Consider the following 26,126-nt stretch of genomic DNA (forward strand, 5'->3'; position numbering starts at 1 on the left):
AAGCAAGCAGTTTAGGCAAAAATCCAGATCCTACAGTTCTGTATACAATGTAGGGGACCCATTTCCCGAGAGGGCTCATGCCCACAGATAAAATAATCAGCACAGGTTACAAAGAGTCCCCACCTCTTGGCCGTCCCACCTCCTCCTGGAGTGCTTTAATTAGAAAGATACTAACAGATTAAAGCCTGAGCCGTATTCGATTCCTCCCTTGACCTGAAGAAAACCACGGCCATTGAGAATCTGCTGCGTGTTAGAAAACCGTGTCAAAAGTTTTACCCAAGTCCACCAGCGAGCGTAAACAGAGCGTCCAGGGAGTGGGCTGTATGTAAGGGGGAGAGGTGGCCCCGTCACACGGGGATGATTTAACTCGCACTGTGCTCACCTTCTGGGCTCAAGCCCTGAAAGTGGTGCCACGTTTCCAAGCAGAAGAGTAACACCTCAGGGCAGGAGAAGGCTAAGGTGATGTCCCGGGTCTTCCTTCCAGTGAAGGACCCGCCCGCTCGCCCTTTAGACTCGCCTCGCCTGGGTGTTTCCGTACGGGACCCGGTAACCACCGAGGCGGCACGGAATTCAGGCAAACCAAAAGGCAAATCCTTGCATAGTACTTAGAGTCCGATGAGATAAAATGACGGATCAAAGGATTATTTTTGCTTAATGAAGCATTTTGGGTTTTGAGTCTCACCGGACTCCGTTTTCAACAGGATGTGGTGCTCCGGGGCTGGAATTTGGAAATTCCATTGCAGGCGTGTAATCGGTCGGCTCTGATTAATCGGACAGCTCTGATTAATCGGAACGAGACTCTCGCCCGAGCCCTGCTGCGCTCAATGATTTCAAATTGAGAAATGGGTAGATAGCGTGAAGGATTTTTTTTTTTTTTTTTGCTTCTGGAATTAGCCTCGTGTATTAATTCAGAAAGTGGTCGGTTGCATCCGATGGTGTGCTTTAGTTATCTGAACCATCTGCCTCCCTGTATTAAGGAGTTCATCTCTTTAATCCAGCTTACCGCCCGAGTACCGCTCTTCCCTGCCATCATGCCCTTGAGCAGATGAGGCTGTGCAGAGTCCCTCGCTCTTGAACGTGTTGCCGTCGTTGAGATTTGGAGAGTTTTGTCTTCGTTTGCTTGTTCGTCTGCCTTCGGGTTCTGCCTGAGTTTTGGCTTGATTTTTCTGGAGCAGAAACGATGGCTTTCTTTATGAAAACTATGATCAGCAACCAGGTAAAGAACTTAGGATTTGGTGGCGGGTCTGAAGAAAAGAAAGAAGAAGGAGGGACCTCTGATCCTGCAGCAGCTCAAGGCATGACTAGAGAGGAATATGAGGAGTACCAAAAGCAAATGATTGAGGAGAAGTGAGTACGCGTGGCTTCGTTTCCCTTTAAGAGCCTAAAGCGATGAATTCCGGCCATACCTTCTTCGGGCTCCCCGGTTTCTTTGTCTTTGCTTTTTTAGACGCCTTTTCTCGTGCTGTTTGCCTCTAGCCTTAGGAAGGAATGTTCTGTTCGGGGACCCATTTCCCAGCCTCAGCGGTTACTGTGTCCTACCAGTAGGGATGGCAGTGAACAATAATAAATGAATCTATGTGTCGTTCTTAAAGCGGCTTAACGTTTGCTCTGGTCAAGGTTCGTTTTAATTAGCCTCAGCCGAAGTGCTCAGATGACGAACTGTGAGCCTGTCTCTACGTAGGGTCTTGCCCAAACTCGCCCTCCTAGCGTGTAGAAAGCTTTCAAACTGTAAGAAAGCGTTGCTCCTGGAAGAGGCACACGCAGCACGATCTTTTTTTTTTTATCTTTTTTTAAACACTAGAAAGGACGACATGGTGATTATGTCCTAAGACTTGGCTTCCCAAAGACTGTGGGTAATTTTGTGGACTGTTTATTATGAAGATTTTAAAGCTACAGAAAAGTAGAACAGAATGATGAATATCCATATAAACCTCTGAAAAAGGTCAACAGTTAACATTTTGTTATATTTGCTTATAGATGATTAGTTGGATGGATAGAACCATTTTTTAATGGTTTTGGTGTTTTTAATTTTTGAATGCTTTTAATGTTTATCTCTTGAGAGACAGAGAGAGAGCGCAAGTGGGAGAGGAACAGAGAGAGAGGGAGACACAGAAGCCGAAGCAGGCTCCAGGCTCTGAGCTGTCAGCACAGAGCCTGACACAAGGCTCGAATCACAGACTGTGAGATCATGACCTGAGCCGAAGTCGGGCGCTCAACCGACTGAGCCACCCAGGTGCCCCTAGACAGAACCATTTTTAAAGTAAATTGCCAACATCATGATGCTTTACCCCTAAATACTTCAGCCATGTACCTCCAGAACATGGCATTCCCCTGGCTATATAAAATAAAAATAAAAAGTAAAAATAAAACAGAAGTAACATTTTAGCTGGGTGTTACAGAATGTGAATACCACCGCCAATTTCTCACTGCTGCAGACTGGTCTTTAAGCATAATCTGTATGTAATTTTTTTAGAATTTAAGGTAGAATCCATTTAAGACTCTTTTTAAAAAAAAATTTTTTTTTTTAACGTTTATTTATTTTTGAGACAGAAAGAGACAGAGCACGAACGGGGGAGGGTCAGAGAGAGGGAGACACAGAATCTGAAACAGGCTCCAGGCTCTGAGCCGTCAGCACAGAGCCCGATGCGGGGCTCGAACTCACAGACCTCGAGATCATGACCCAAGCCGAAGTCGGCCGCTTAACCGACTGAGCCACCCAGGTGCCCCCATTTAAGACTCTTAATAACAACAAAGAATTGAAGCCCGAGCTTGAAATTAAATGCCCATTTTTTTAAAAAAAGTATTTAGTAAAAGTATTTCTCAGGCGCCTGGCTGGCTCAGTCAGTAGAGCATGCAACTCTTGATCTCAGGGTCGTGAGTTCAAGCCCCCACATCGGGCATGGAGCCTACTTAAAAAAAAAAAAAAAGAATTTCTCATTTAATAAGAGTATCTCTTGCTGCCATCCTGGACCTTTTGCTAACGATCCCTTACGTAATAGTTGCCTAAGTCCTTTTGCTAAGATGATTATAGGTGAAAGGTTAATGACTTAGAGGAACCTGACTAACAAGGACAAAGGCCTACATTTATTTATTATTATTTTTAATGTTTATTTTTGAGAGAGAGAAAGAGAGTGTGAGCAGGGGAGGAGCAGAGAGAGAGGGAGACACAGAATCGGAAGCAGGCTCCAGGCTCCGAGCGGTCAGCACGGAGCCCAACGCGGGGCTCGAACTCACGGACCGCGAGATCACGACCTGAGCCGATGTGGGACGCTTAACTGACTGTGCCACCCAGGCAACCCTAAAGGCCTACATTTAATGGAAATCTTGTCTATTGAATTCTTTTTTGAAAGAAATCGTAGCTTATAAACTACCTAGAATGCATTATGCTGGGCTCTGCAGTTAATTAAAGTCAAAGAAATAATAATAAATGCCACTGCCACCACAGTGTTGGCACTGAGATGAAGCTCAGACCAAAGAAAAGCATCCCTAGAGTGTAGGCTAGATTCGCCTGTGGCTTGGGGGGGGGGGGGGGGGGGGGGGAGGAGACAGACAAACATGACACAAGGATAATGAAGAAACAGAACAGTCGCACCTAATGTTCTCAGCTCAAGTGAGCTAATACAAAGCAACCTGTCAGAAACTTAGACTAGACATCTGATCATGGAAATAATCATTTAAGACGTCCAAGCAACAGGCCTGGTCACAGACTCGGCATTGGTGTGTTAACTCATGTCCCAGTGTCCCTAAGTTATCTGGATAGAGAAAAGGCCAGAATGCCCGAATGGTGTGGTCAATCCTGTGGGTTGGGTTATTTGCCAACTACGTGGGTGTGTGTGTGTGTGTGTGTGTGTGTGTGTGTGTGTATGTGTGTGTGTGTGAATATCATCCATTTATGTAGTCACCCAATTTAAGAAATGGTAGCAGGCCAATGGGGCCAGCCTGCTTCCCTCTGGCAAGAGGCACGGCTTCCGGTCTGTTGCTTGAGCTTTCTTTCTTTTTTTTTTTCTTTTTTAAAATTTTTTAATTTATTTTTGAGATGGAGAGAGACAGAGCATGAGCAGGGGAGAGGCAGAGAGAGAGGGAGGGAGACACAGAATCGGAAGCAGGCTTCAGGCTCTGTGCTATCAGCACAGAGCCCGACACGGGGCTTGAACTCACAGACTGTGAGATCATGACCTGAACTGAAGTCGGACACCCAACCGACTGAGCCACCCAGGCGCCCCTGTTGCTTGAGTTTTCAATAGCTTCATCACCTAGAATGCAACAACAGTCCATTTATCCCCGCAACCCCCCACCATCTCTCTCAATCGTAAAATGTCCCTTTACCTTTGTTGTGGTACAGTCATTTCTGTGCGACCATTTGTTACTCGAACTTTGATAGGCATCACAGAACTAAATATAACAGCTAAAATCATAAAGCACTTAGGAGAAAAACAATATCTTTGCAACTTGAAAGTAGGCAAAGATTTCTTAAACAGGACTCTGAAAGCAATAGCCATAAAATTTTGAAATGATGTAGGCTTTATCAAAATTGAAAATTCTTGTACATCAAAAGACCCCATTAAGAAAATATTTGTAGGCAAGTCACAGACGGAGAGAAAATATTTGCAAAACATATCTGACAGAGGACTGGGATTGAGAATACATAAAGAATTTCTACAACTCAGTAATAAAAACAAAATAAAATGGGCAAAAGAATTGAACAAACACTTCACAAAGATTCACAAATGGCCAAATAGTACATGAAAAAAAAAACCCACCTGATCTCATTAGTCACCATGAAAATGAAAATGAAAATCACACTAAAGTACCACGACACACACCAGAATGGCTAAAATTAAGAAGACACAATACCAAATGTTGGCCAAACTGCAAGTCCGTTCACGGGAGAATGAATAAACAAACATGACATATTCATATAGGACAAATGCACTCAGGAATAAAAAGGAACAATCCACCGCTAAATACCACCACCTGGATGAACTCAAAAGTTTTTTATGCTCTGCAAAAGAAGACTTACACAAAAGAAGGCATAGTATATGGCTCCATTCATAAAAAGTTCTAGAACAGGCAAAACCAATCTATGGTGGATAAAGGACAGGGACTGGGGAGCAGGTATTCGCTGGGGATGAGAGAAATTTCTCAGGTGATAGTAATGTTTTTCATGTCTTAATAGGGGCTTGGGTTACACACAGAAACGGAACCAACAGGAGAAATATACATACGCATACACGCACAGGTATATGTGGGTACGTGAGATTGATTATCAGGATTGGCTCACGTGATTACGGAGGCTGAGAAGTCCCACCATCTGCTGTCTGCAAGCTGGAGGCCTGGGAAAGTTGCTGGGAGGCCTGGGAAAGTTCCGAACTCTGATGGTGTAAGTCCTAATCAAGGGCAGGAGAAGATTGAGATCTCGGCCCAAGCAGACGGACGGAGAAGGAGAGAATTCTCCCTTCCTCTGCCTTTTCGTTTTAGTCAAGCCCTCCATGGATTGGATGCTATCCCCCCCCCCCACGCCAAGGAGGGCCAATCTGCTTTATTCAGTCCATCAATTCAAGTGCTGATCTCTTTTGGAAACACCCTCCCAGACACCCCCAGAAACCACGTTTAATCTGGGCACCTTGTGTCTCGAGTCAAGTTGCCACATAAAATTCACCAGCAATCAAGGTCTGTGCACTTAATTGTAGACAAATTTTACTTAAAGGGGAAAAAAAAAAAGAACTACCAACAAATGCATAGCTGTAGTTAACGGCATTGCGTGCTGAAGTGTTTGCAGGAAAGAGTACCAATGTCTACAGCTTTGAAATGTACCAAAAAATAAAATGGGTAAATGACCGGGTAGAGACAGGGGTGAGTATGTAATAAAACGTGTATAGTAAGATGCTAACTGTAGACTATAGATGGCGAATATACGCGTTTCGCCGTAAAACGCTTTCGACTTTTCTGTACGCTTGAAAATTTTCATAGTGAAATACTGGGGAGAAAAGATCCGCTTCTGCCCAAGCCCCGGCTCGCGGATCTCTTGGGCAAGTCACTTATCCTGTTTCCCCCTCCAAAGGCAGAATATGGAAGCCTGTGTTGTCGGGTGCCCACCCCGGGCCCGACCTTTGGAGACGGGCAGTGAGCTCAGGGAGGGCCTGCGCCCAGGGCCTGGTGGTCAGTCATTTAATCGGATGGCTTCAGATCAGCCCCTCCTTCAGGCCCCCTTCTGTGTGATGGTTAAGATGATTTCCAAACGTGAAGGGAAGAAATAGAAGCCAATTTAGCCACCTGAAAATGAAAACAGAATTCCTTTTCGTGCAAATAATGCCTTACGCCGCCAGGCCTCACACGGGCCTAACCTAGGAACCAGAATAAGGTGGGAAGCCAGCCACGAGCTCTTTCCTGGCTCCTGCCGTTGCTCCTGTGGCTGCATGGCTGCTCTGTTCTTTCTTCTCAGTGGTCAGCTCCCCCTGGGCCACCCAGACCGGGTGGACTGGGGACAATGGTGGCCCACGGCCTCCAAGTTCACCTGTTCCAGCCACACTGCGAATGTGTCCTTCTCAGTCCCAGAGATCCCGGAGAAAAGATTTCATTTACTCGGCTTGGGCCAATTCAAGATGGTCAGAGAGCAGGGCTGGCGTATAAATCTAGCCCCTAGTGATGCCCGTCTCTGGGCAGCTGGGAGGGGAGGCAGTCACTGTGAGCTTTGGAGACATCCCCAAAGCTGTCTGCTTCTGTCGAGGTCATCCTGAGCAAGGGAGTCCATTTCAAACCAGCATAAGCCCAAGTCCAAGTAGGTGGTCCCCAGAGCATTATGGAAATCTACCCTACCTTATTTGGGGATGCCTCCTTCCAAACAGGGAAGGGAACGCTGTACAAAAATTGGGGTCCAGAACGGGTGACAATGAAGGGAAATGGCTTTCTATAGATCCCTAAATCCCATGTGCCTCTAAGGAACCCCCAGCCCAGGATTCTGCGACGCTGTTTTCACTTGAAGAAGGATCATTCAGGGAGCTTGTTAAAAACATACATTCCCCTCATCTGCGTCCCCAGGGATTCTGAGTCAGTGTGAGATCAGACCCAGGAAGCTGCATTCTTAACAGGCACTCAGGTGATTCTGATGTTCGTGGTCCCAAGTCGTATCTAGAGCAGCACCTTGAGGTCAACCATACACTAGGCATCACCACTCTGCCCCTCTCTGGGCTGCATCCTAAAGAGATTCCCAGAACCAAGCTGCCGTTGGGATTTAGGGGTCTGCAGTGAGTTATGACAGTAGAATGATAGAAAGAGAGGCAGATGTTTGGGGGCGTAGGAAGGTTTATCTCCGCGTCTGGTGGGAATGTCCGTAGCTCTGTCTATCCTTTGATGGCTTATTCTATTCTTTTACTTTTAGGATGGAAAGAGATGCCGCATTCACACAAAAAAAGGCAGAGAGGGCATGCCTCAGAGTCCATCTCAGAGAAAAGTACAGGCTCCCAAAGGTGAGACGCTCTATACACAGTAAACATCCAATAATTTCTGAGATACTAGCACATGGAGAATGTTTGATTATCGGCAAAGGGTCACATTCATGAACACACACACACACACACACACACACGCTTATTTGTCTTCGTTGAGGTGTTTGATGTCGTGAAAGAGCATTGAACTTGGAGTTCATGAAAAGTAGATTCCAATCATTTCACCTCTATAAACTTCCATTTTGTCTCAACCAAATGGAGCTAAAAGCCACAAATGCTATTTTTATGTAAATTAATGTAAAGATTATAGAACTTCTCTGTGTAAATACACAAGGAGGAAATAATCACTGGTGTTTAATATCGCTGGTATTTGATAATACAAAATAATGCGTCACATGATAATGTTCTATGGGCTGCGTACATATCAACCCATTTAATCCTCAAACAGTCCTCTGGGGTGGTTCTATTATCACCTCCGTTTTATGGTAGAGGAAGCAGAAGCATGGAGGAGGTCAGTCCGTCCTGCCAAAGGCCACACAGGCAGGAAAGGCAGAGCCCAAGACCTTCTACCATATCCTGCCTGTATTTCAAAGGAACGGTCTGTTCCTTCTTTATGGAGGTGATGTCATCACCCCGCACGAGGCGTCTATCCATCTCGGTGCTGGCGGTGAGAACGAACGCCTGTAGATTCTGGTCAAGTCCTGGTTTACAGATGGGAAGAGAATGTGTGGCCCATGTTACGGCAGGCTCAGATGCACGGCTCCCATGGGTCCCCTGCAGGTCCCCCAAAAGCTGACGTCAGAAGCTACAAGCACTAATCGAAGGGGGAGAGAGAGCTTGGCTGTCCCTGCAAGGTCAGTGCTGAAGTCACCCAAGAGTTAAATTTAGCCCCAACTTGTGGGGGAGACTGACCCCTTAGATGCCCTAGGAACCATGTTCTGCTCTCACAGAGGGAAGGAAAACTCACAGTGAGATTTAAACATTTTCACAGCAACCATCGAATTTTGAAAAGCATGTCTTTGCTTTTTGCTTCCCTGATTCCGGCCTCATGCTTTTTTGCGTTGTGCTTGCATCTTGGAAGAGTGGGCCACTAGACACGGTCCCCGCCACTCCCATTGTCTAGTGGATTATCCAAAGCTCCAGGGACAGCGCTGGCCGTCTTGAGGAGAACCGGGTTTTAAGTCCGGTGCAACCTCAGATGGCTTTTTAAAATATCTGGGCCTCAGTTTCCTCATCTGTAAAATGGAGACAATGACACCTGCTTCACAAAGTCTTTGTCTGAGCTAACATCACGTAAAGGACCTCGTACAGCCACCTGCCTAATGGAAAGAGCTCAGCAGAGGACAGCTCTTATTTTGCTGTAATTATCTCTATGCCCAGAAGTCTTATGTCTTCCTAATAAGAGCTGGGGGTCTCAAAGACCTCGCGGAAGCACACTGATATGTGCAAACGGTGCGACAACTCGAGGTCAAGAATCTGAGCTTCTGCTTGCTTTCTCCCCACCGAGGTCTCAACGGTCTTGCTCATTTCCAGAGCCTCAGGGATGAGCACCTCACGCAAGGCTCAGCAGCATGGCCCTGACGGTCTTCAAAGAAAAAATAATTCCCAGATCCCTGAGTCACGCTATCCCTTGGGACAAGAGCCTCTCCCAACAAAAGCTATAAAAAGAGGACAGAATTATAAGCCACGAAATGTGCACATTCATATCCTCTCTGGAGAGAATCAGGCCCAGGGGAGCGGCAGTGACTATATCTGCACAGGCTTCTGCTCCCTGAAACCAGCTGGGGGTGGGGTGCAGGAGCGAGAAGAAGTCAACAAATTGTCAACAGTGGAGCCCAGGATCTTTCATTGCGTGATTTACCAAGGCTCATATACCCCCCTTTCCCATAGCTGCTTCAAATGTATAATGCGTGTGAGACCCCACCTGATTTTTTTTCTTCGACCCCGAGAAAGACCCTTGAGCTCACCTAAGAATCTAATGTCACTGTCTCTTTTTAGACATGAGGGAACTGCGGCCCCGGGGGGGTCAGGTAGCTTGGCAAAAACCCACAGCTACTGACCGACGGAACCGGAATGGGAACGTCGGCCTCTCAGCCACGAAAAAGCGTGCCTTACGAAAGGGTTTGAGCACAGCTCCCTCTGGCCCCCCAAGATCTCTGCGATCGCTCCTCTCAGCGTTCGAGGTGTCCCCAAAGTTTAAGCGCAGTTTTGTGGCTTAAGCCTGCATGAAGGCTTTGGGGGCGGCCTGTACTGCTCAGGAGTTCAGTGAATCCCACCCAAAGCCCAGCAGACACCCGGCCTCTCCCCTTCCTGGGTCGTCTGATGGCTTCACCCGGGACCTGGGGGCCGCTACTAAATTCCAAATACAATCCAAAGAAATAGATGAGAATATCCCTTGAAAGCATTCCACACTTACTCTTTCCCTGCAGTTTGCTTTCAGGTGGGGGCCTCCCTGGGCCTCTTTGATATTATGGCTGCATTTTGTGAAAATGGACTGATGCTGCACAACGTTGCAGGATAGGCCTGTAGTGTGAAAAAATGCTAAAAATACCAGCAGGACAATTGCCTGCTTTTCGCACAGCACGTGGAAATTCCAACCCAATTACACTGCCCATAAAACAGTAATCAATAGAAAGTGTATCATACAACCCCGCCGCTCTCCTCTTCCGCTTTGTCCCGTTGTCGCCAGGTGTGACAAACGCCCCCACGTCGATGCGGCACCTTACCCCGTGAAGTCCAGCCCCACCCTTGGACACCCCCTCCGTCTCCCGTGGCTGTTACAGGTCACACGTTCCCCTCGCACCCGCCCCATCCGGGCTCGGGGCGCAGCGGGCCTTCTGGACCCGATCCCCTGCCCAGGGTTAGAAGGATGCGCTGGGGGACAGACGCGTTTGCCAGGCTGAGATCAGCCCCTGGCCGGCAGCTTCCTGTCCGTGCAGAGCGGCCAATCCTCTGGTGACAGGAGCCGGGCCCCGCGCGCCCCCTGGTGTCCCTAACGCAGGGCGCGCGCGCAGCCGCAGGGACCGGCCCCGCCGCTCTGATCAGTTCTTCCGCACGGTCTGTGGGTTGTAGCAGGGACTCTGGCGGTGGGGGACAGAAATAAATGTATGGACGTGAACTTTTTTTTTGGTGTGTGTGGGGGGAGTCTATTCGGTTGCTACTAAGGACCAGATTGTGCATTGTATTGTGAAGCGGTTGCTGTGCTGGCGCCCCTGGAAGGGCCTGGTGGGCTCTCCAAGGAGCAGCTGTCACAAAACAGGAGGTGGCAAGCGCCCGTGAGGGGCCCCGTGTGGGGACAGGCTGGGAGGGGAGTGTCCGAGCAGCGGGATCCTCCCGCGGTGCGCCAGGACAGAGAGCCAGAAGACAAACTGGTGTTAGCCGTCTCCGCGGTCAGCAGGATGGAGAGGGATTTTGAAATGCCAGTGACTGAGGGCGAGGAGAAGGAATTGGAATATTCAGCCCTGACGTGGGGGAAATGACCACTGTGGGGGGCAGTCCTTCCCTGGGCCTTGAAAGCCACGCTTGGATTCTCCTACCGGACCAGGCCAACTTATCTGGAGGGGCCCGGGCTGCTCCATATTTGGAGCTGGATGTAACTCTTAGGTGTTCCTTGATTGTGCAGAAGGACTCCTGGAACCTTTAGAATGCCACCCCAAAACCATAATGGGGCTTGAAGTTTCAGGTCTTTATCTCCTGGATGTTCCCATGAGGAGCAAGGAGGCTCTGGAACCTCCGGCAGTGCCCCCGGGCATCGCTGTGATTGGGAAAGCTCCAGGCCACGGCAGTGTGTCCAGTGACCCAGGGAAAGGAATGAGGGGCCGGTGGCCAGCGCCACACCCTTGGAGCCGCAGGGGAGGCCCGGCCAGGAGCTGCCAGGCTAGAGACGGGGCAACAGACCCCCTAATCGTTATGTACATCTTCTTCGTGGGGCTTGGCATCTTGATTACTTCACTTAATTAATTACTTATCCGAGTACTGAATTAAAACCAGCCATCCTGCTGTGTGTGTGTGTGTGTGTGTGTGCGCATATATATCATTCAGCTCTAAAAAATGGAAATCTTTCCATTTACAACCACATAGATAGGCCTGGAGGGTGTTATCCTAAGTGAAATAAGTCAGACAAAGACAGTACTGTAGGATCTCACTTGTATGTGGAATCTTTTACAAAAAGAAGAACTCGAGGGCGCCTGAGTGACTCAGTCAGGTCATGATCTCGCAGTTCATGAGTTCGAGCCCCGCGTCGGGCTCTGTGCTGACAGCTGGGAGCCTGGAGCCTGCTTCGGATTCTGTGTCTCCCTCTCTCTCTGCCCCTCCCCCGCTCACGCTCTGCCTGTCTCTGTCTCTCTGAAAAATGAATGAACATTAAAAAAAATTTTTTTAAATAAAACTAAAAAAAAAAAAAAAAGAAATACTCATACAGAGAAGAGATTGGTGGTTGCCAGAGGTGGGAGGAGGTGGGGGTGGGGCGGGTGAAATGGGTGAGGGTGGTCAAAGGGTACGAACTTCCCAGTTATAAGTCCTGGGGATGGAAGGCAGGGCATGGCGACTGTAAAAAAAGGTCATCAAAAGACATTGGTAAGGGCAAATCCTACCAATTGTAGGATTTTATTCATTAACAATTAGCCATAACCTCCGGGTGTGGGACACCTCCCGCCTGTCCAAGCTCTCCGTCTGGAGCAGGTATGGGCTCCTGGACCGCCCCTGGTACTCGGCTCCTTGACCCCCGGGTCTGAATGGTATTTCTACTTTTATTAAACTTATTTCTCACGTATCTGAAAAAGCCCATGTCGCTGCATAACCGTAAAGCTCATTTAAATCAAGGGACTTGCCCAAGGTCACACCGCTTACTGTGCCACACAGACCTCCAGCCTCCTCATTCTTCTACCCAGTGCTCTCTGTGTCCCATGCTCCCTCCACCGTCTCGAAACCGTATCTCCGCCCAGGAGGGTGGCCTTGAGAACGAACACAACCGTCCAACAAGAAAGCAGTGCTGGGCAGAAAGCAAGAGGCACCAGGACCTTCCTGAGCTCCTAATAACAACCTTTCCCTCCCCTCGGGCTGCAGACTGCTAAGCCCCGTGTTGTCTTATAAAGTCCATATTGGGTAAGCAGCCATTCTAATGGTATTAGCGGTCCACGGGGAGCTGGATACATTCACTAGGTCTTCCAGCTAACGAGGGATGCCCCCTGGGTGCCTCATTCACAATTCCCCAGGGTCACCGGCACAGGAGTCACACAGCCAGCAGGAGGCGGTTCTGGGCCCTTCCCCTCACCAAGGCCCAACGGAGAGCAGATTTGAGGAAAATGTCTTCCCGGGAGCTGTCAGATCTAATGAGGATAACTATGTCACATTTTGGAATTAGAACCGTATTTTCTAAAGCAACTATTTGGCTGGCGTTTCCCGTGAAAGAGTTTCACTGATTGCTGACTGGTGGGGGGAGGAAATGTGGACTGGGAAAAGGAGGAACGTGGGCCCAGCCCCCCAGGGAACAGTGAAAAGCCTCCTCTCCCAGCTCATCGGTCACTGCTAATGACAATGACATTTATTGCACCCGGGTCTTGGGACGACCCCTTTTATTATTATTAATTTTTTAATGTTTGTTTATTTCTCAGAGAGAGGGACAGAGAGTGAGTGGGACAGGGGGCAGAGGGAGAGAGGGAGGCACAGGATCCAAAGCAGGCTCCAGGCTCCGAGCTGTCAGCACAGAGCCCGACGCGGGGCTCGATCTCCTGGGATGTGAGATCGTGACCTGAGCCGAAGTCGGACGCTTAACCCACTGAGCCACCCCGGCGCCCTGGACGATGATTGCAGGAATCACAGAAGCAAATAAGTGCAGTGATCAAACTGCAGGAATCCGAGGTACATAAGAAACTGCCCACATATGGGGCGCCTGGGTGGCGCAGTCGGTTAAGCGTCCCACTTCAGCCGGGTCACGATCTCGCGGTCCGTGAGTTCAAGCCTCGCGTCGGGCTCTGGGCTGACGGCTCGGAGCCTGGAGCCTGTTTCCGATTCTGCGTCTCCCTCTCTCTCTGCCCCTCCCCCGTTCGTGCTCTGTCTCTCTCTGTCCCAAAAATAAATAAAAAACGTTGAAAAAAAAAAAGAAAGAAACTGCCCACATGTGCATTCTGTGGACACGTCCCCCGGCTTTCAAGTCACAGGTACCCCGAGGACTCCTGGCGCCCACAGGAATCCACGATGCTCACGTTAGGTTTGGGTCTCGCTTGGCCGATCGCCCCCTGTCCTGTATCTTCAGGGGGTGGCCTTTTTCCATGTCTGTTGTCTCTCCTTTAGAAAGAAGGGCGGATCTCTCCCAAGGAAAACAAGCAGCTAGCACCTGCTGAGCAAACAGTCCTTTCTAGGTACCTTCCCCGAGTCACTGGTTCCCACAGCTCCGCTGAAACCTTCCTCCTTCAGATGCTGGGTAGCCTGTCTGGACGCAGTAGGCGGCTCTACCATTTTCTCGGGTGACACCTCTGTGTCTCCCTTCCCTTCCTGCCGCCTCGGCCGGCGCTTCCTCCGGAAGCCCCCTCTCTCCTCAGCTTCCAGGCCTTGCGCTGCAACTGTTTCTCCTGTGTCTTCTTCGTGACTTAGCCTTCCCCTGTCTGCCGCCCCCCCCCCCCCCCCCAGTGTTGGAAGATTCCAGGTCTGCTCTTTTTCCCACTGAATCCGCACGCTCTGGCCAGGGGGCGGCGTCTTGCTGTGGCCTTCAGCTACCGGCTGTCTGTGTGGGACGACTCTCAAAGCTATTCCTACATCCTACCTCTTGTCTCTACGTTTCACTGCCCCTGCTGGGGCGCCTCGTGGCTCATATCCAGAACAGACCAGCCAGCTCTTCCCCAGAGCTGCTCCTCCTGGAGGCCCCATCCCCACCGACGCCCCCCTCGCCACCCCCCGCCCCCCACCTCCAGCCAATTCCCCAGGTTCAGCTCATCCCCAAGGGCAGGCCTCGTCCTTTCTTTTCTTCTTTCTTTGTATTTTGAGGGAGTCAGAGAGACAGCATAAGTGGGAGAGGGGCAGAGAGAGAGAGAGAGAGAGAGAGGGAGACAGAGAATCCCAAGCAGGCTCCACTCTGTCAGCACTGAGCCCGATGCGAGGCTCAAACCCACCAACCGTGAGACCACGACCTGAGCCAAAACCAAGAGTCGGACGCTCAATCGGCTGAACCACCCAGGCGCCCCAGCATTTCTCACCTCTCTTACTACAACAGCTCACCAGTGGTTCTTCCCCTCAAAATGGCAGAGTGAGGTTTCCAAGATGCAGATCTGACCCTGTTTCTCCCCTGGTTAAAAAACAAACAAAAAAAAAAAAACAAAAAAAAACAAACCTTATCCTAACTTCTGAGAATCAAGTCCCAATCCCTTGCCCTGTAGGCCATTAAGTGGCTCCTGTCTTTCCGGTCTCGTCTCTTGCAACTCCCTGCTCGGACTGGACTTTCCTCCTGCTTTGCTCCCTCCACTCTGCTCTCCGCGACCCCTTTCCTTCCCGTAAGACTTTGGTCTAGTGCCACTTCTTCTAGAAACTTCTGTGACGCTCTTCTCCCCACTGCCCTTCCTGTCGCGCTCCCATCATCCCCGAGTGCACGTCCCTTACGTGATCTTACCACCCTGGGTAGTCTCCCCTGCTGGACTGTGTGCCCTTTAACAAAGGGGCTGAGCTGTTCATCTCTGTCCGCAGCGCCTCGCACGGTGCCTGCCGTGTAGAAATTGCGTGTGCACACACACCTACACACACGAAATATTTGCCGAATGTCGGATGTTATTGGGAACAAGGGGGAAAAAAATACAGAGAACCAAGTATCGAAAACAGCAGAAAGAATTTATCTGCTGTAAGAGTTACATTAAAAATAAATTCTTCCTGAAAAGAACAAGTCTGGGTTAGACATTCTAACTGTATAAAGTACAAAGTCTGTGTTATAATTCAAATGCCACACTTCTGCAAAGAGAGGAAGTAACGCGTTTGAAAGAAAGCCACACGATGCTTTCTAAAAACAAATGTGCCCCTCTCCCTAGCCAATTCAAAATGTATATGTAAGTCAAGCCAAATTAATAAGAGAAAACAGTTCCACAATGAACCCTAATCCTATTAACGGAATTGTCAATCTAGGTTAGTCATTGAAAAATAATGTTGTGCCCCCTGCTGAGCTATATGATTTAGTTACACCTGGTGTTGGTCTGCTCTATTCAGGGCATCATTCATTTTGAATAAAGGTGAAGGTAGAAGAAAATCTATCGGTGGAGTTGTCTTTAGACTAATGTCACGTTGGAGGCTCCCTTGGAACGGAATTTAAAATCTGCCTCTTAAAAAAAGAGAGGATTCTGTGGACCTTCCTTTGTCCGCCTCCTCCAGATCCGGAGCCCTTGGGCTGCGCAGCAGGGTCTGAGACACAGAAACCCCCCCTGCTCCCCAGCAGCTGTTTCTGGGGGCGGGGCTGGAGGCCATCGAGGCCCGGCCAGGGGCCCTCCCTTCCTTCTCCTCCCCATCCTGTCCCAGCTCAGTTTGCTCCGTCTACTCGTGTCCTTGAAAGAGCCATGGACTGAATGTCCTGCGGGGACATGGGGAAGGCGAGAAAGAGCCAGGGGACATGGGTACAGCGGCAATGTGGGACACCCCACTCTGCCATGCCGGCATTCTCCAGTGATCCTGACAGCCCCCACCCCTGTAAGGGAGGTAGATATTATTTCCCCTTCACGGAGAGGAGCGCTGGTGCGGAGGGCGGTGGGCGGAGAGGAAGAGGGGTTTCCCAAGGTCACACCGCCTGTAAATGGCAAAGCAAGATAAGACCCCAGGCCGATGTGACCCCACCGGCCACAGCAGTGCAGGCTGCTAACCCCTAACCAGCTGAATGACATTTCTGCAAGTTTCTTTATCCCTCCGGACCTCAGTTTCCTCCTCTGTAAAATGAGAGGCTTGGATGGTGACCTTTAGGAGCTCCTTGAGCCCCTCGGCAATGCCCTGGTAAGGGATAGAAGTGGAAGACGCACACAGCTGGTGTCTAGAAATTCCCATTCCGGATGGGTCCTATATGTGTGCACACTTTCGACCGAAGAAGTCAGATCCACACCCTCTGTGCAAGTGGCTGAGGAGGGAAGACGTTGGTGCAACGGACTTAGCAGCTAGCAAACCCCAGACAAGATTCCCCACTGCTCAGACACGAGAATCACCCGGTAAACGTTTTAAAAATGATATCGCCTAGAAGTACCTGGGTGGCTCGGTCAGTTAAACATCTGACTTCAGCTCAGGTCATGATCTCTCGGTTCGTGGGTTCCAGCCCTGCGTCGGGCTCTGTGCTGACAGCTCGGAGCCTGGAGCCTGCTTCTGTGTCTCCCTCTCTCTCTGTCCCTCCCCCACTCGCGCTCTGTCTCTCTCTCAAAAATAAGCATTTAAAAAAATTATTTAACAAATGGTATCATCAAAGCCCCTGCCACGGACCATTGGAGCCAACCCTCTGGGGGTGGGTGCTAGCCATTTTTCTAGGCGTCACACGGGATTCAGGGCCCCAGGGAGGGTTGAGAACCACTGTTCTAAGGGATAGAACATACACTTGGCTCTGACCTTCAGCGGCAAATGCTCAGAACAAGGATGAGTGAGTGGGTCTGCTAGAATCTGGCCCCCCGGGCCTCACGCCTCCCTCCCTCCTGGTCCGGCCCGAATACCCCTTTACCTTTGGCAAAGCAGGCCATGCTCACTTTAATTTTCCATGGAGGTGTTTGTGGACTGGCTGTGCTCTTTAATCTATACCCCGCTCCCCCAGGGTCTCAGGTTCCGGCAGGACAGGAACGAGGGGTGGCTGTCTCCTTGCCTAGAAGCCAGTACAGCCCCTCTACTCATACCTAGGCCAGTAAGAGGAGGTTTGTAAAGACTGGCAGCCAGTGATCCTCACAGAGATGGAAACATGTAGTGTTAGATCAACTCGACAAAGAAATCCATTAATCTTAGCTGTTTGGAGTTGTGTAGACCAAAGAGAAAGAAACAAACCGAAACCAAAATAAAACCTGGCTAGAATCAAACAAACAGGTATTTGCTATATATCCAGGTTTGATTGACTAGATTATTTTTTAATGTTTATTTATTTATTTTGAGAGAGAGAGAGAGAGAGAAAGTGAGTGGAGGAGGGGCAGAGAGAATGAATCCCAGGCAGGCTCCACACGGCCAGCACACAGCTGGACGTGGGGCTCGAACTCACAAACCGTGAGATCATGACGGGAGCCAAAAATCAGGAGTCAGACCCTTAACCAACTGGGCCACCCAGGCGCCCCCTGATTGACTAGATTGGAAAAATGTGGTGAACGGTCAGCTTTTTGATGGTTAACTGTTGAAGATACGATCGTTTGTCAACGTATCTCAAGTTTGGTACAAGGTGAAGGCCAGTGTGTCAAAATCTAGGGCGCAGCGTGAATCCAGGGTGGTGCTGAGCCTTCAGGGAAAGGTCAGAAATCAGTCACAGGGTGTGGGGCTATTTAAATAATGGGCATTCAGTGCTGGCAATTAAGATTATAAATCTGGTTAAAAACCAAGAGATTAAAACTGCTTCTGGCCAGCCGGCATAAAAATAATTAGCTTTTAACTGCATTAAACGATATCCCAAATTGATAAGATTTCTAGAAATGAGAAGACCTCTGAGACAGAACCTCTGGGAGTAAAGGATAGCTTGTCTGGCCCCTAACGGTCGGCTGGTTCACTCACTCGCTCGCTCACTCACTCGTTCACACCGTGGTTCTCAGGCTCAGCCTCCTTCCCTGCCTGAAGCTGATTCATCCCGTCTATAACTTGCATCTGGGGGTGTGCGGAGGCATTACTGTCTTTCCTTGATGTGTCAAAATATTCCTGGTCTCCCCAGGCTGATTTGTCAGTGTGCAGCAGAAAGTCTGTGCAAGCCATTCGTTGCTTGGATTACAGACAAGGCCCCGTCATCAGGGAGGTTCATTAGGCCAGGAGACAAGGCCGCACAGGGGCCGCCGTATAAATTTCATTTATTCTTCTTAATGGCTTGCTCTGGCCCGGATCTTTCTTTCCAGGGCTGATACTCTCCCCGCTCTGTGTCACTGTCCGTGCCTTCTTTATCGTGGGGACCCTTTCAGCAGGGATTGTGAGAGCAAACTGTCCTTTTTCTCAAAAATATTGATAGCCACAGCCACCCTCATCCAGGGCTTTGAAGCTTAGGGGACGATGTCACGGCACGTCTCCTTCGATCTGCTCAGTAATCCTCTAGGGCCCTTCCCCCGGGCATCGGAAGCGGTAAGGTGACTTGTGAAAGGTCATGGGGCCGACAAGTGACAAAGCAGGAACTCGAAGCCAGGTCTTTCACTGCCATAGGTGGCCGCGGTGGGGGGAGTCGTGTCATTCCACCACGGGAGACCCCTTTTCACACACAGGACCCTCGCCCTTGGCCTGTCCTAGGTCTGGGGCCAGCTCACGTGGTTAGGACCCAGCACTAATGAGGCTGGGGCCCAGGCTTGGTTCCCAAGGGCTTCGTTTTGTCCTCTAGCCCCTGCCAGCCCCACCTGGTTGTCCTACCCTTAGTCGATTACCCAAGGAAATCAATCCCAGTGCTGGAATGGTCACCTGAAGCAACCGTGCTGCTGATAGATGGTCAATAGCATTGTCCTTCTAGAAGGATGGTGACGATAGGACTCTGACCGTAGCCGTTGATGACACCGAATACTCCCTTTAGACTGGACAATCGGAGCCACCCGCCTTGGGCACCATGCTTTAGAGGGCTCCCCTCTGTCCCTTGGACTGCATTCTTTCACATGGGGTGAAAAGTCTCTAGGGCCAAAGAGACAGGCCCGCCCAGAGCCCACGGCCCTCTTTTAGACCACACTCGGGCTGCCCGGGACCCCGAATTCCCGGCCTAAATGTATTCTGGATCCTCTCAGGCCCCTTCACCAGGCCTGTGCCCCGGAGAGTGCAGTGAGCTCCTGGGCTGGGTCCTGCTAAGCCTGATGAGGAGGGCAGGAGGTCCAGTACTGGGAACCTGATGGCACAAGGTTCCCAGGGAGGGACGGAGCCAGGGATGGGGGGAACGGAGGGCTGGTCGTGAGCCTGGAACCTCTTTCAGTGCTCATCCGCCGGCTCCCACAAACATTCCCATGGGTCTGGCAAAGGGTGACGAAGCCCGGCAGCTTTCTCCCAGAATGGAAGACATCGTGCAGAAAGGGAAACAAATAGGCCCAGCCTTCCAGGAACGTGACTGTGGAACGAGAGCGGGGGGCCATTTCTAGGCCAGAGGGAAGGTACGAAGAGAGCAAGGGCTCTGATAAGGCTGACCGCCATAGGCAGGAGTCATGGTTATCCAATGCGAATCTGCAGCCCAGCCCTGGGAGTTATCCTGTTTATGAATAGCCACCCCCGGTGCTTAATAATTCAGATGTCATCTAATTAATCCTCTACAATTCTAAGGCAAATAATAGAATCCCAATTTACAGATAAGAAAGTAAAGCTCAGAGAGGTTGTGTAAGGTGCCCAAGGTCACACAGCCTATAAGTGGTGGTGGTAACCCTCACGCTCAGGCAATCTGATTCTCAAGCCAACAGTGGACCTCCCGGCACACTGGCCCAACGGGAGTGGAAAGGCAAGTCAGCAGCTATGAAAATAGAGCTCTTTACGGCAAAGCAGACCTGTGCGTTTAAGGATTGTTAACGCTGTTGTAGTCCCTGACCACAGGCTCCTTGAATCATTCAATAAACATTTACTGTCTGTGTCTACATGCCAGACACTCTGCTAGGTTCTGAGACGTGTAGATGAGTGAGTCACAGTCCTGTCTTCAAGGGAAGGAGAGTTCTTAAACTTAAGCAATGCACCAGAATCACCGGGAGCAATTGCTAAGTTGAAGATTGCTGGGCCCGCCCCCACAGCAGGTCTGGGTGAGGCTTGAGATGTGCATTTCTTTCTTTCTTTTTTTTAATGGTTATTTATTTTTGAGAGAAAGAGAGAGAGAGCAAGTTTGGGAGGTGCAGAGACAGGGGGACAGAGGATCCAGAGTGGGCTCTGTGCTGACAGCAGAGAGACCAATGCGGGGCTCGAACTCACGCACTGTGAGATCATGAGCCGAAGTCAGATGCTTAACCGACTGAGCCACCCAGGTGCCCCAGGGGATGTACATTTCTAACAAGGTCCCGGGAGCTGCCGATGCTGCTGGCCTGGAGACCCCACTTTGAGAAATGCTTTGGTAGAAGGTGCCAATCAAGAGCCCCTCTGTGAGTTTTGAGGTAAAGTCGAACGCCACTGCTCGGCCTGCCCCAGGCAAGAGGAATGAAGAGAGAATAAACCTGAAAGTCCTCCTGGAAGGAAAATCTGTTCCAAAGCTTCCCCCCCCTGAGGCAGCATGACGAAGTTGCCGGGTGAAAGGAAGGCAGGGAACACCGCCCTCATGCACAGGCCGGCTCTCTGAGCACCCACTGGCCAGCCCACCTCGCTTTGGTCCCTCTAGCTACCTGTCCCTGTCCCCCCTCTAGCTACCTGTCCCTCCAGGCCACAGCGGCTTCTCCAGCCAGTTTTGACTCTGGTGACATCCACAGAGATCTCATTCCCAACCAGAGGGGTGGGGGGTGCCAGCATTCCCAGGAAAGCCATTTCAAATCACTCTATTTTATTTCGGGGTGCGTAAGAGAGGGGAGAGGTCGTGCCTTTCCACGAACTGAGAACGGCCAGGCTGAAGTCCTGCCTTTCCTCTCCTCCCCGCAAAAAATGCCCAGAGGGTAATTAGCAAGAAAGGCAACTTCTAGAGTAGGTAAATAAAAAATAAATAGAAATGGAGGACTGGCTGGGAGCCCCTGCGGATTAACTAACTAATTAATCCCCACAACAGTTTGACGAGGAACTAATTAATCCATTAAGCGCTTTGAGGGGCCAAGGCCTGGCCAAGTGCAGGGAGAGGCTTCTCGCCCTTGGGAGGCTGCGGCCGAGAGCGGCTCTTCCCAGAGGCCTTCAGGGTGTACCCCCAAAGGGCACGTCCTTTCTGCATCCCAAGTCAGCCTCTCAAGCGTCTCTGCAAACCCGGCTTGCCGTCTCTCTGCCCAGAGACCCACCAGAAGAAGGAACTCGGAGGGAGCCACGGGGCCTTAGAGCTGGAGAAGGCCCAGGAAATCCACTTTACCGATGGAGCACAGAGCATACACCTCACTCTGGCTCGCTCTTTGTACCCGGAGACAACCGATGTCTGTTTGCATTCATTTATTTATTTTTTTTTTAATTTTTTTTTTCAACATTTTTTATTTATTTTTGGGACAGAGAGAGACAGAGCATGAATGGGGGAGGGGCAGAGAGAGAGGGAGACACAGAATCGGAAACAGGCTCCAGGCTCCGAGCCATCAGCCCAGAGCCTGACGCGGGGCTCGAACTCACGGACCGCGAGATCGTGACCTGGCTGAAGTCGGACGCTTAACCGACTGCGCCACCCAGGCGCCCCTGTTTGCATTCATTTATTCTCAGCACCCAGGCAAGGGGAATTCATAGTCTCCTACAGGTGTTGACCTTCACGCCATCCGGGAAAGCTGCAGGTGTCAAAATCTTTCTAAAATCACATCGGTGAGGTCTGATGAAGACTAAGCGTTCGTGGGGCGCCTGGGTGGCTCAGTGAAGCGGCTGACTCTTGAGGTCAGCTCGGGTCACGATCTTTCGGTTGGTGAGTTCGAGCCCCGCATCGGGCTCTATGCACAGACGGTGCAGAGCCTGCTTGGGACTCTCTCCCTCCCTCTTTCTCTGCCCCTCCCCCCCTTGCTCGCGCTGTCTCGCTCTCTCTCTCAAAGAGATATATCCTTTAAAAAAAGGCCTAAGCGATCATTTCATCTTTGTGTGAATTTGCATGCCCTTTGGTCACCGCGCGACAAGGTGGGAGAGCCCCAAAGTCTGCTGAGCTCTTTCCCATCCTTCGCTTTTCTAATGCTCTGTAATCTTCTGGGCCCCTGGCGCCCTGTGTGCCTCCTGTCACAACCTGATCTCAGAAATCATCGGATACAGCCATCTGGGCATAGAAAGTACCCTCACCCTTCCCAGGGAAACTTCTTTGGATTTTTCTCTCTACTTAAGACACAAAGGCCCCACAGCCAAAGGGGTAAAGGAATGTCTACGACCGGGGGGCACGCACTATACGTCGCTGCGGAACGGCCCCTCGTGGAGTCAGAAAAGGAACCATGTAAGGCAAACTGTGACGGTCGCAGTTAGCACAATAGGATGTGAGTACCAGCCGTGACACAGCCGATTCACTTAATAACCAAGGGCTATGTGGCAGACATACTTCCGGGTGCGAAGGGGGGGAGGTTGAATCTGACGTGACTCTGTGCCTAGCAGAAGAGGGGGAAGGGTCAAAGGTCAAGCAGAAGTTGCCACGGTGACGGAGCCCGGCCAGGCCGCGGTGAGCCCAGCCCCCACCCTCCAGGGTGGGAACAGCCGGGGCCACTGAGTCACAGACTGCTTAAGCTCGCAAAGCCGCCCTGAGGCAGAGTCTACGAGTCGGTCTGTGATTCTCCGGCTTTGCTGGCACCGCAGGACAAGGAGGGCTTCTTAAAACCCGCAAGGCTGGGCTCCACCCACGAGCTCCTGATTCGGGGGGGGGGGGGGGTCTGGGGCGGGGCCCCAGAATTTGGCTTTCTAACAGGTTCCTAGATGATGCTGATGCTGCGGGGCCCGGGGACCGCTGCTGTGGGACGCGTGATCGGCCCAAGGTGCAGCGAAAGAGGGAGGGGCGCGGCGACCAGCCCCCCCCCCCCCCAGCCCCCACGATTGCTACCGAGCCCAGGCTCCGCGGAGACACAGCCGAGCGTGCCATTCGCTTCATTCATCCCCAGCGGAGGGTCTTCCTGCTGCTTTTACTGTTTGTTCGGTGGTTCGGTTGCTTCCGCGTGGTTTCTGGAGCTCCGCGTTTGTGTCTTTTGCGCAGAGTGAAACGGATGAGAACCAAATCCAGATGGCTGGAGATGACGTGGATTTGCCCGAAGATCTCCGGAAAATGGTAGACGAAGACCAGGAGGAGGAAGAGGACAAGGATTCGATTCTCGGGCAGCTCCAGAATCTCCAGAACATGGACTTGGACACCATAAAAGAAAAAGCCCAGGCCACCTTCACGGAAATGAGGCAGACGGCAGAGCAGAAGTGTTCTGTGATGTAAGGGGCGAGGCAGGGGACGGGAGGGACCCGGGTCGAGGGGGCGGTGACCACTGTCCTATGGAGCGTTTGGAGAACATATACTTACGTGTAGCACAGAAAAATCCATGTCGATACACTCTCCACAGACCCATAGACAACAACTCGATGTTCTGAATGTTCCCTGTAGAGCGCTTAGCTAGCACCTTCCAGGAGGGAACATACTTTCCTTTTAAGTTATAACGTGTGGCCCAGGGTGGCGTTTCATCCGTGAGCGACGCCGAACACAGATCTGCTTAAAGGTCTTTGGGACGGCCAGGAGGAAACAACGCAAATGGCACTTCCCCTCCTCTTTCCTTTCTTAGAGGGGAGGGTCTCGCCCTCTCCCACCACTGGCATGGCTCCAGGCCCCTCGGGAAAAGGTGTGGGAGGTCAGGGAGCCCCTGGGATCCCAGGCTTCAGGCTCAGGAGCAAGCAAAGACCTCGTAACCTCTCACTCCCGGGCAGCCGGACACCGTTGATGCTCCCCATCGACTTTGGCCTTTGGACACTTCAAGGCCAAGGGGCAGTGGCAGGGATGAAATGAGACAGGAGGGTGGAGAATAGACTTCACCAGCCCTTTGCATCATTCTACAGGCCACGTGAAGAATGGACTTGAGGGGGTGACGTGAGAGGCAGGGGGGCAACTGGGAAGGCTGTGGCCATTTCCACATTCACCATCATCACCCTTTGCCTGAACTTGGTGATGTCATGGGAACAAAGTGGTGGATGAATAAAGAGCCTTGAGACATTAAGTCAATCTGTGTGTGTGTGTGTGTGTGTGTGTGTGTGTCCTCTTTTTTCTTGCCTCCCCTGGGTCTCCTCCTTCGTCTTCCTCTCCTGTCACTCCCATCCCTCCCCCACAGACTAGCTTCCAACAAATCATGCTGTGCCACAGTCTTCCAGGGCATACATGGGTTCCTTTCTCATAACACTTGCTTCCTTTCAAAGGGAAGTGCTCAAAAGACTTAGAATATTTACCTCGGAAACACTTAGCGCTCTTTAACTAAAGCCAACCAAACCAAACCAAAATACTAGCCTTTCAAGGAATCCGTTCATTGAATAAATAATGCTCAAAGACAGCGTCTATCAAGAGGAACTGCTCCACCAGAGGGAAGGGGAACTAGGACCAAAAAGTTAGGGACTAACGTCTTCTATAACCGGAGCTCCTGAACGTGCTGTGGAAGACAAAGTTTCATGTCACAAAAATACGCAAATAAAACAAGGCATTAGGGTTTCAGGACCTATGATCCTTGGCAAAGTTTAGCCCCTCTTGAAAGTCCCTGGAGAACATTGGTGCAGTGTTGGAGGTTGATTAGTCTTGAAGTCCACTGGCATAGTCCATCCTGGCTGCTGCAATAATACTATAGATTGGGTGACTTATAAGCCAAAAAAACAAAAAAAAAACCACGTTTATTTCTCATAGTTCTGGAGGCTGGGAGACAGATGAGCACCCTTTTCTAGATTCTAGAATTCTCATTTTATCCTCACGCTATGAAAGGGGCAAGGGAGGTCTGTGGGTTCTCTTTTACAACAACACTAATCCCATTTGGGGGGGCTCTGCTCATGACCTAATCACCTCTCAAAGACCCCACTAACAATATCACCTTGGAGGTTAGAATTTAGCATGTGAATTTTGAGGGGGCACAAATTCAGGCCACGGCATCGTGAGTTCGAGCCCCGCAGGGGGCTCCCGGCTGGGCATGGTGCCTGCCTGAGATGCTCTCTCTCTCTCTCCCTCCACGCCCTTCCCCGCTGGCTCTCTCTTTTTCTCTCTCCCTCAAAACGAAACAAACCCATGCCTGTCTTTCATCAGCACTGGCATGTGAGTTGTGATTTGTGTTATAGCAGAAACTTTAAAATAGTCACCATTTTTAAAGCTCCAAGATAATGGATAAAATGTGTTTTCAGTCCAGGGCCCGACTTTGCCCCATAACTCATGGAGTGAGTGAGACGGACGAGTGACGCATGTGGCCCTGTGTTTATCTGCTTCATTGTGGTTGCCAAATCAGTCCACAGACTGGCTACAGAAGGGCACAGAAGACCATTCTGCTTTCTCGTAAAATGCAGCCAATGCCGACAGGGAAATCGCTAAATTGGCATTTCACCTTGACCATCAAAATTGCTCTAGTGCCCTCCCGTGCGTGTCTCAGCAGAGCTGCGTAACCACTAGAAGACTTCACCGTGGTTGTCTGATTCCTTAAAAAAAAAACAAAAACAAAAAAAAAAACACCACAGGGGTGCCTGGGTGACTTAGTCGTTGAAGCGTCTGACTCTTGATTTTGGCCCAGGTCATGATCTCGCAGTTTGTGAGTTTAAGCCTGGCCTCAGGCTCTACGCTGACAGTGTGGAGCTCTCTCTCCTCTCTCTCTCTGCCACTCCCCCGCTCTCACTCTTTCTCTCAAAGTAAACAAATAAACTTAAAATGCAGACCACATACGTATGGGGTGGGGGCTGGGAGGGCCTGTGTTGGCGCATTCGGACGGCCTTTTTCCCCTCTAGAGGTAGGTGGTGTCTGTGCCTTGTGATGGTCACCAAAGGGTCTCCTGTCACCAGAGAATC

General features: G+C 50.6%; 1 protein-coding gene across 1 annotated transcript; it reads left to right on the plus strand.

Moving 5' to 3' along the window:
- Positions 1-1,042: 1,042 nt before the first annotated feature.
- CPLX4 (complexin 4) lies at positions 1,043-24,299 on the plus strand. The gene is made up of 3 exons (XM_049620289.1): positions 1,043-1,347; positions 7,379-7,466; positions 23,323-24,299. The coding sequence occupies exons 1-3, from the start codon at positions 1,181-1,183 to the stop codon at positions 23,548-23,550; spliced, it is 483 nt and encodes a 160-aa protein (XP_049476246.1). The 5' UTR covers positions 1,043-1,180; the 3' UTR covers positions 23,551-24,299.
- The last annotated feature ends 1,827 nt before the right edge of the window (positions 24,300-26,126 follow it).

This window comes from Panthera uncia (assembly GCF_023721935.1).
Source record: "Panthera uncia isolate 11264 chromosome D3 unlocalized genomic scaffold, Puncia_PCG_1.0 HiC_scaffold_8, whole genome shotgun sequence".
Classification (NCBI taxonomy): domain Eukaryota; kingdom Metazoa; phylum Chordata; class Mammalia; order Carnivora; family Felidae; genus Panthera; species Panthera uncia.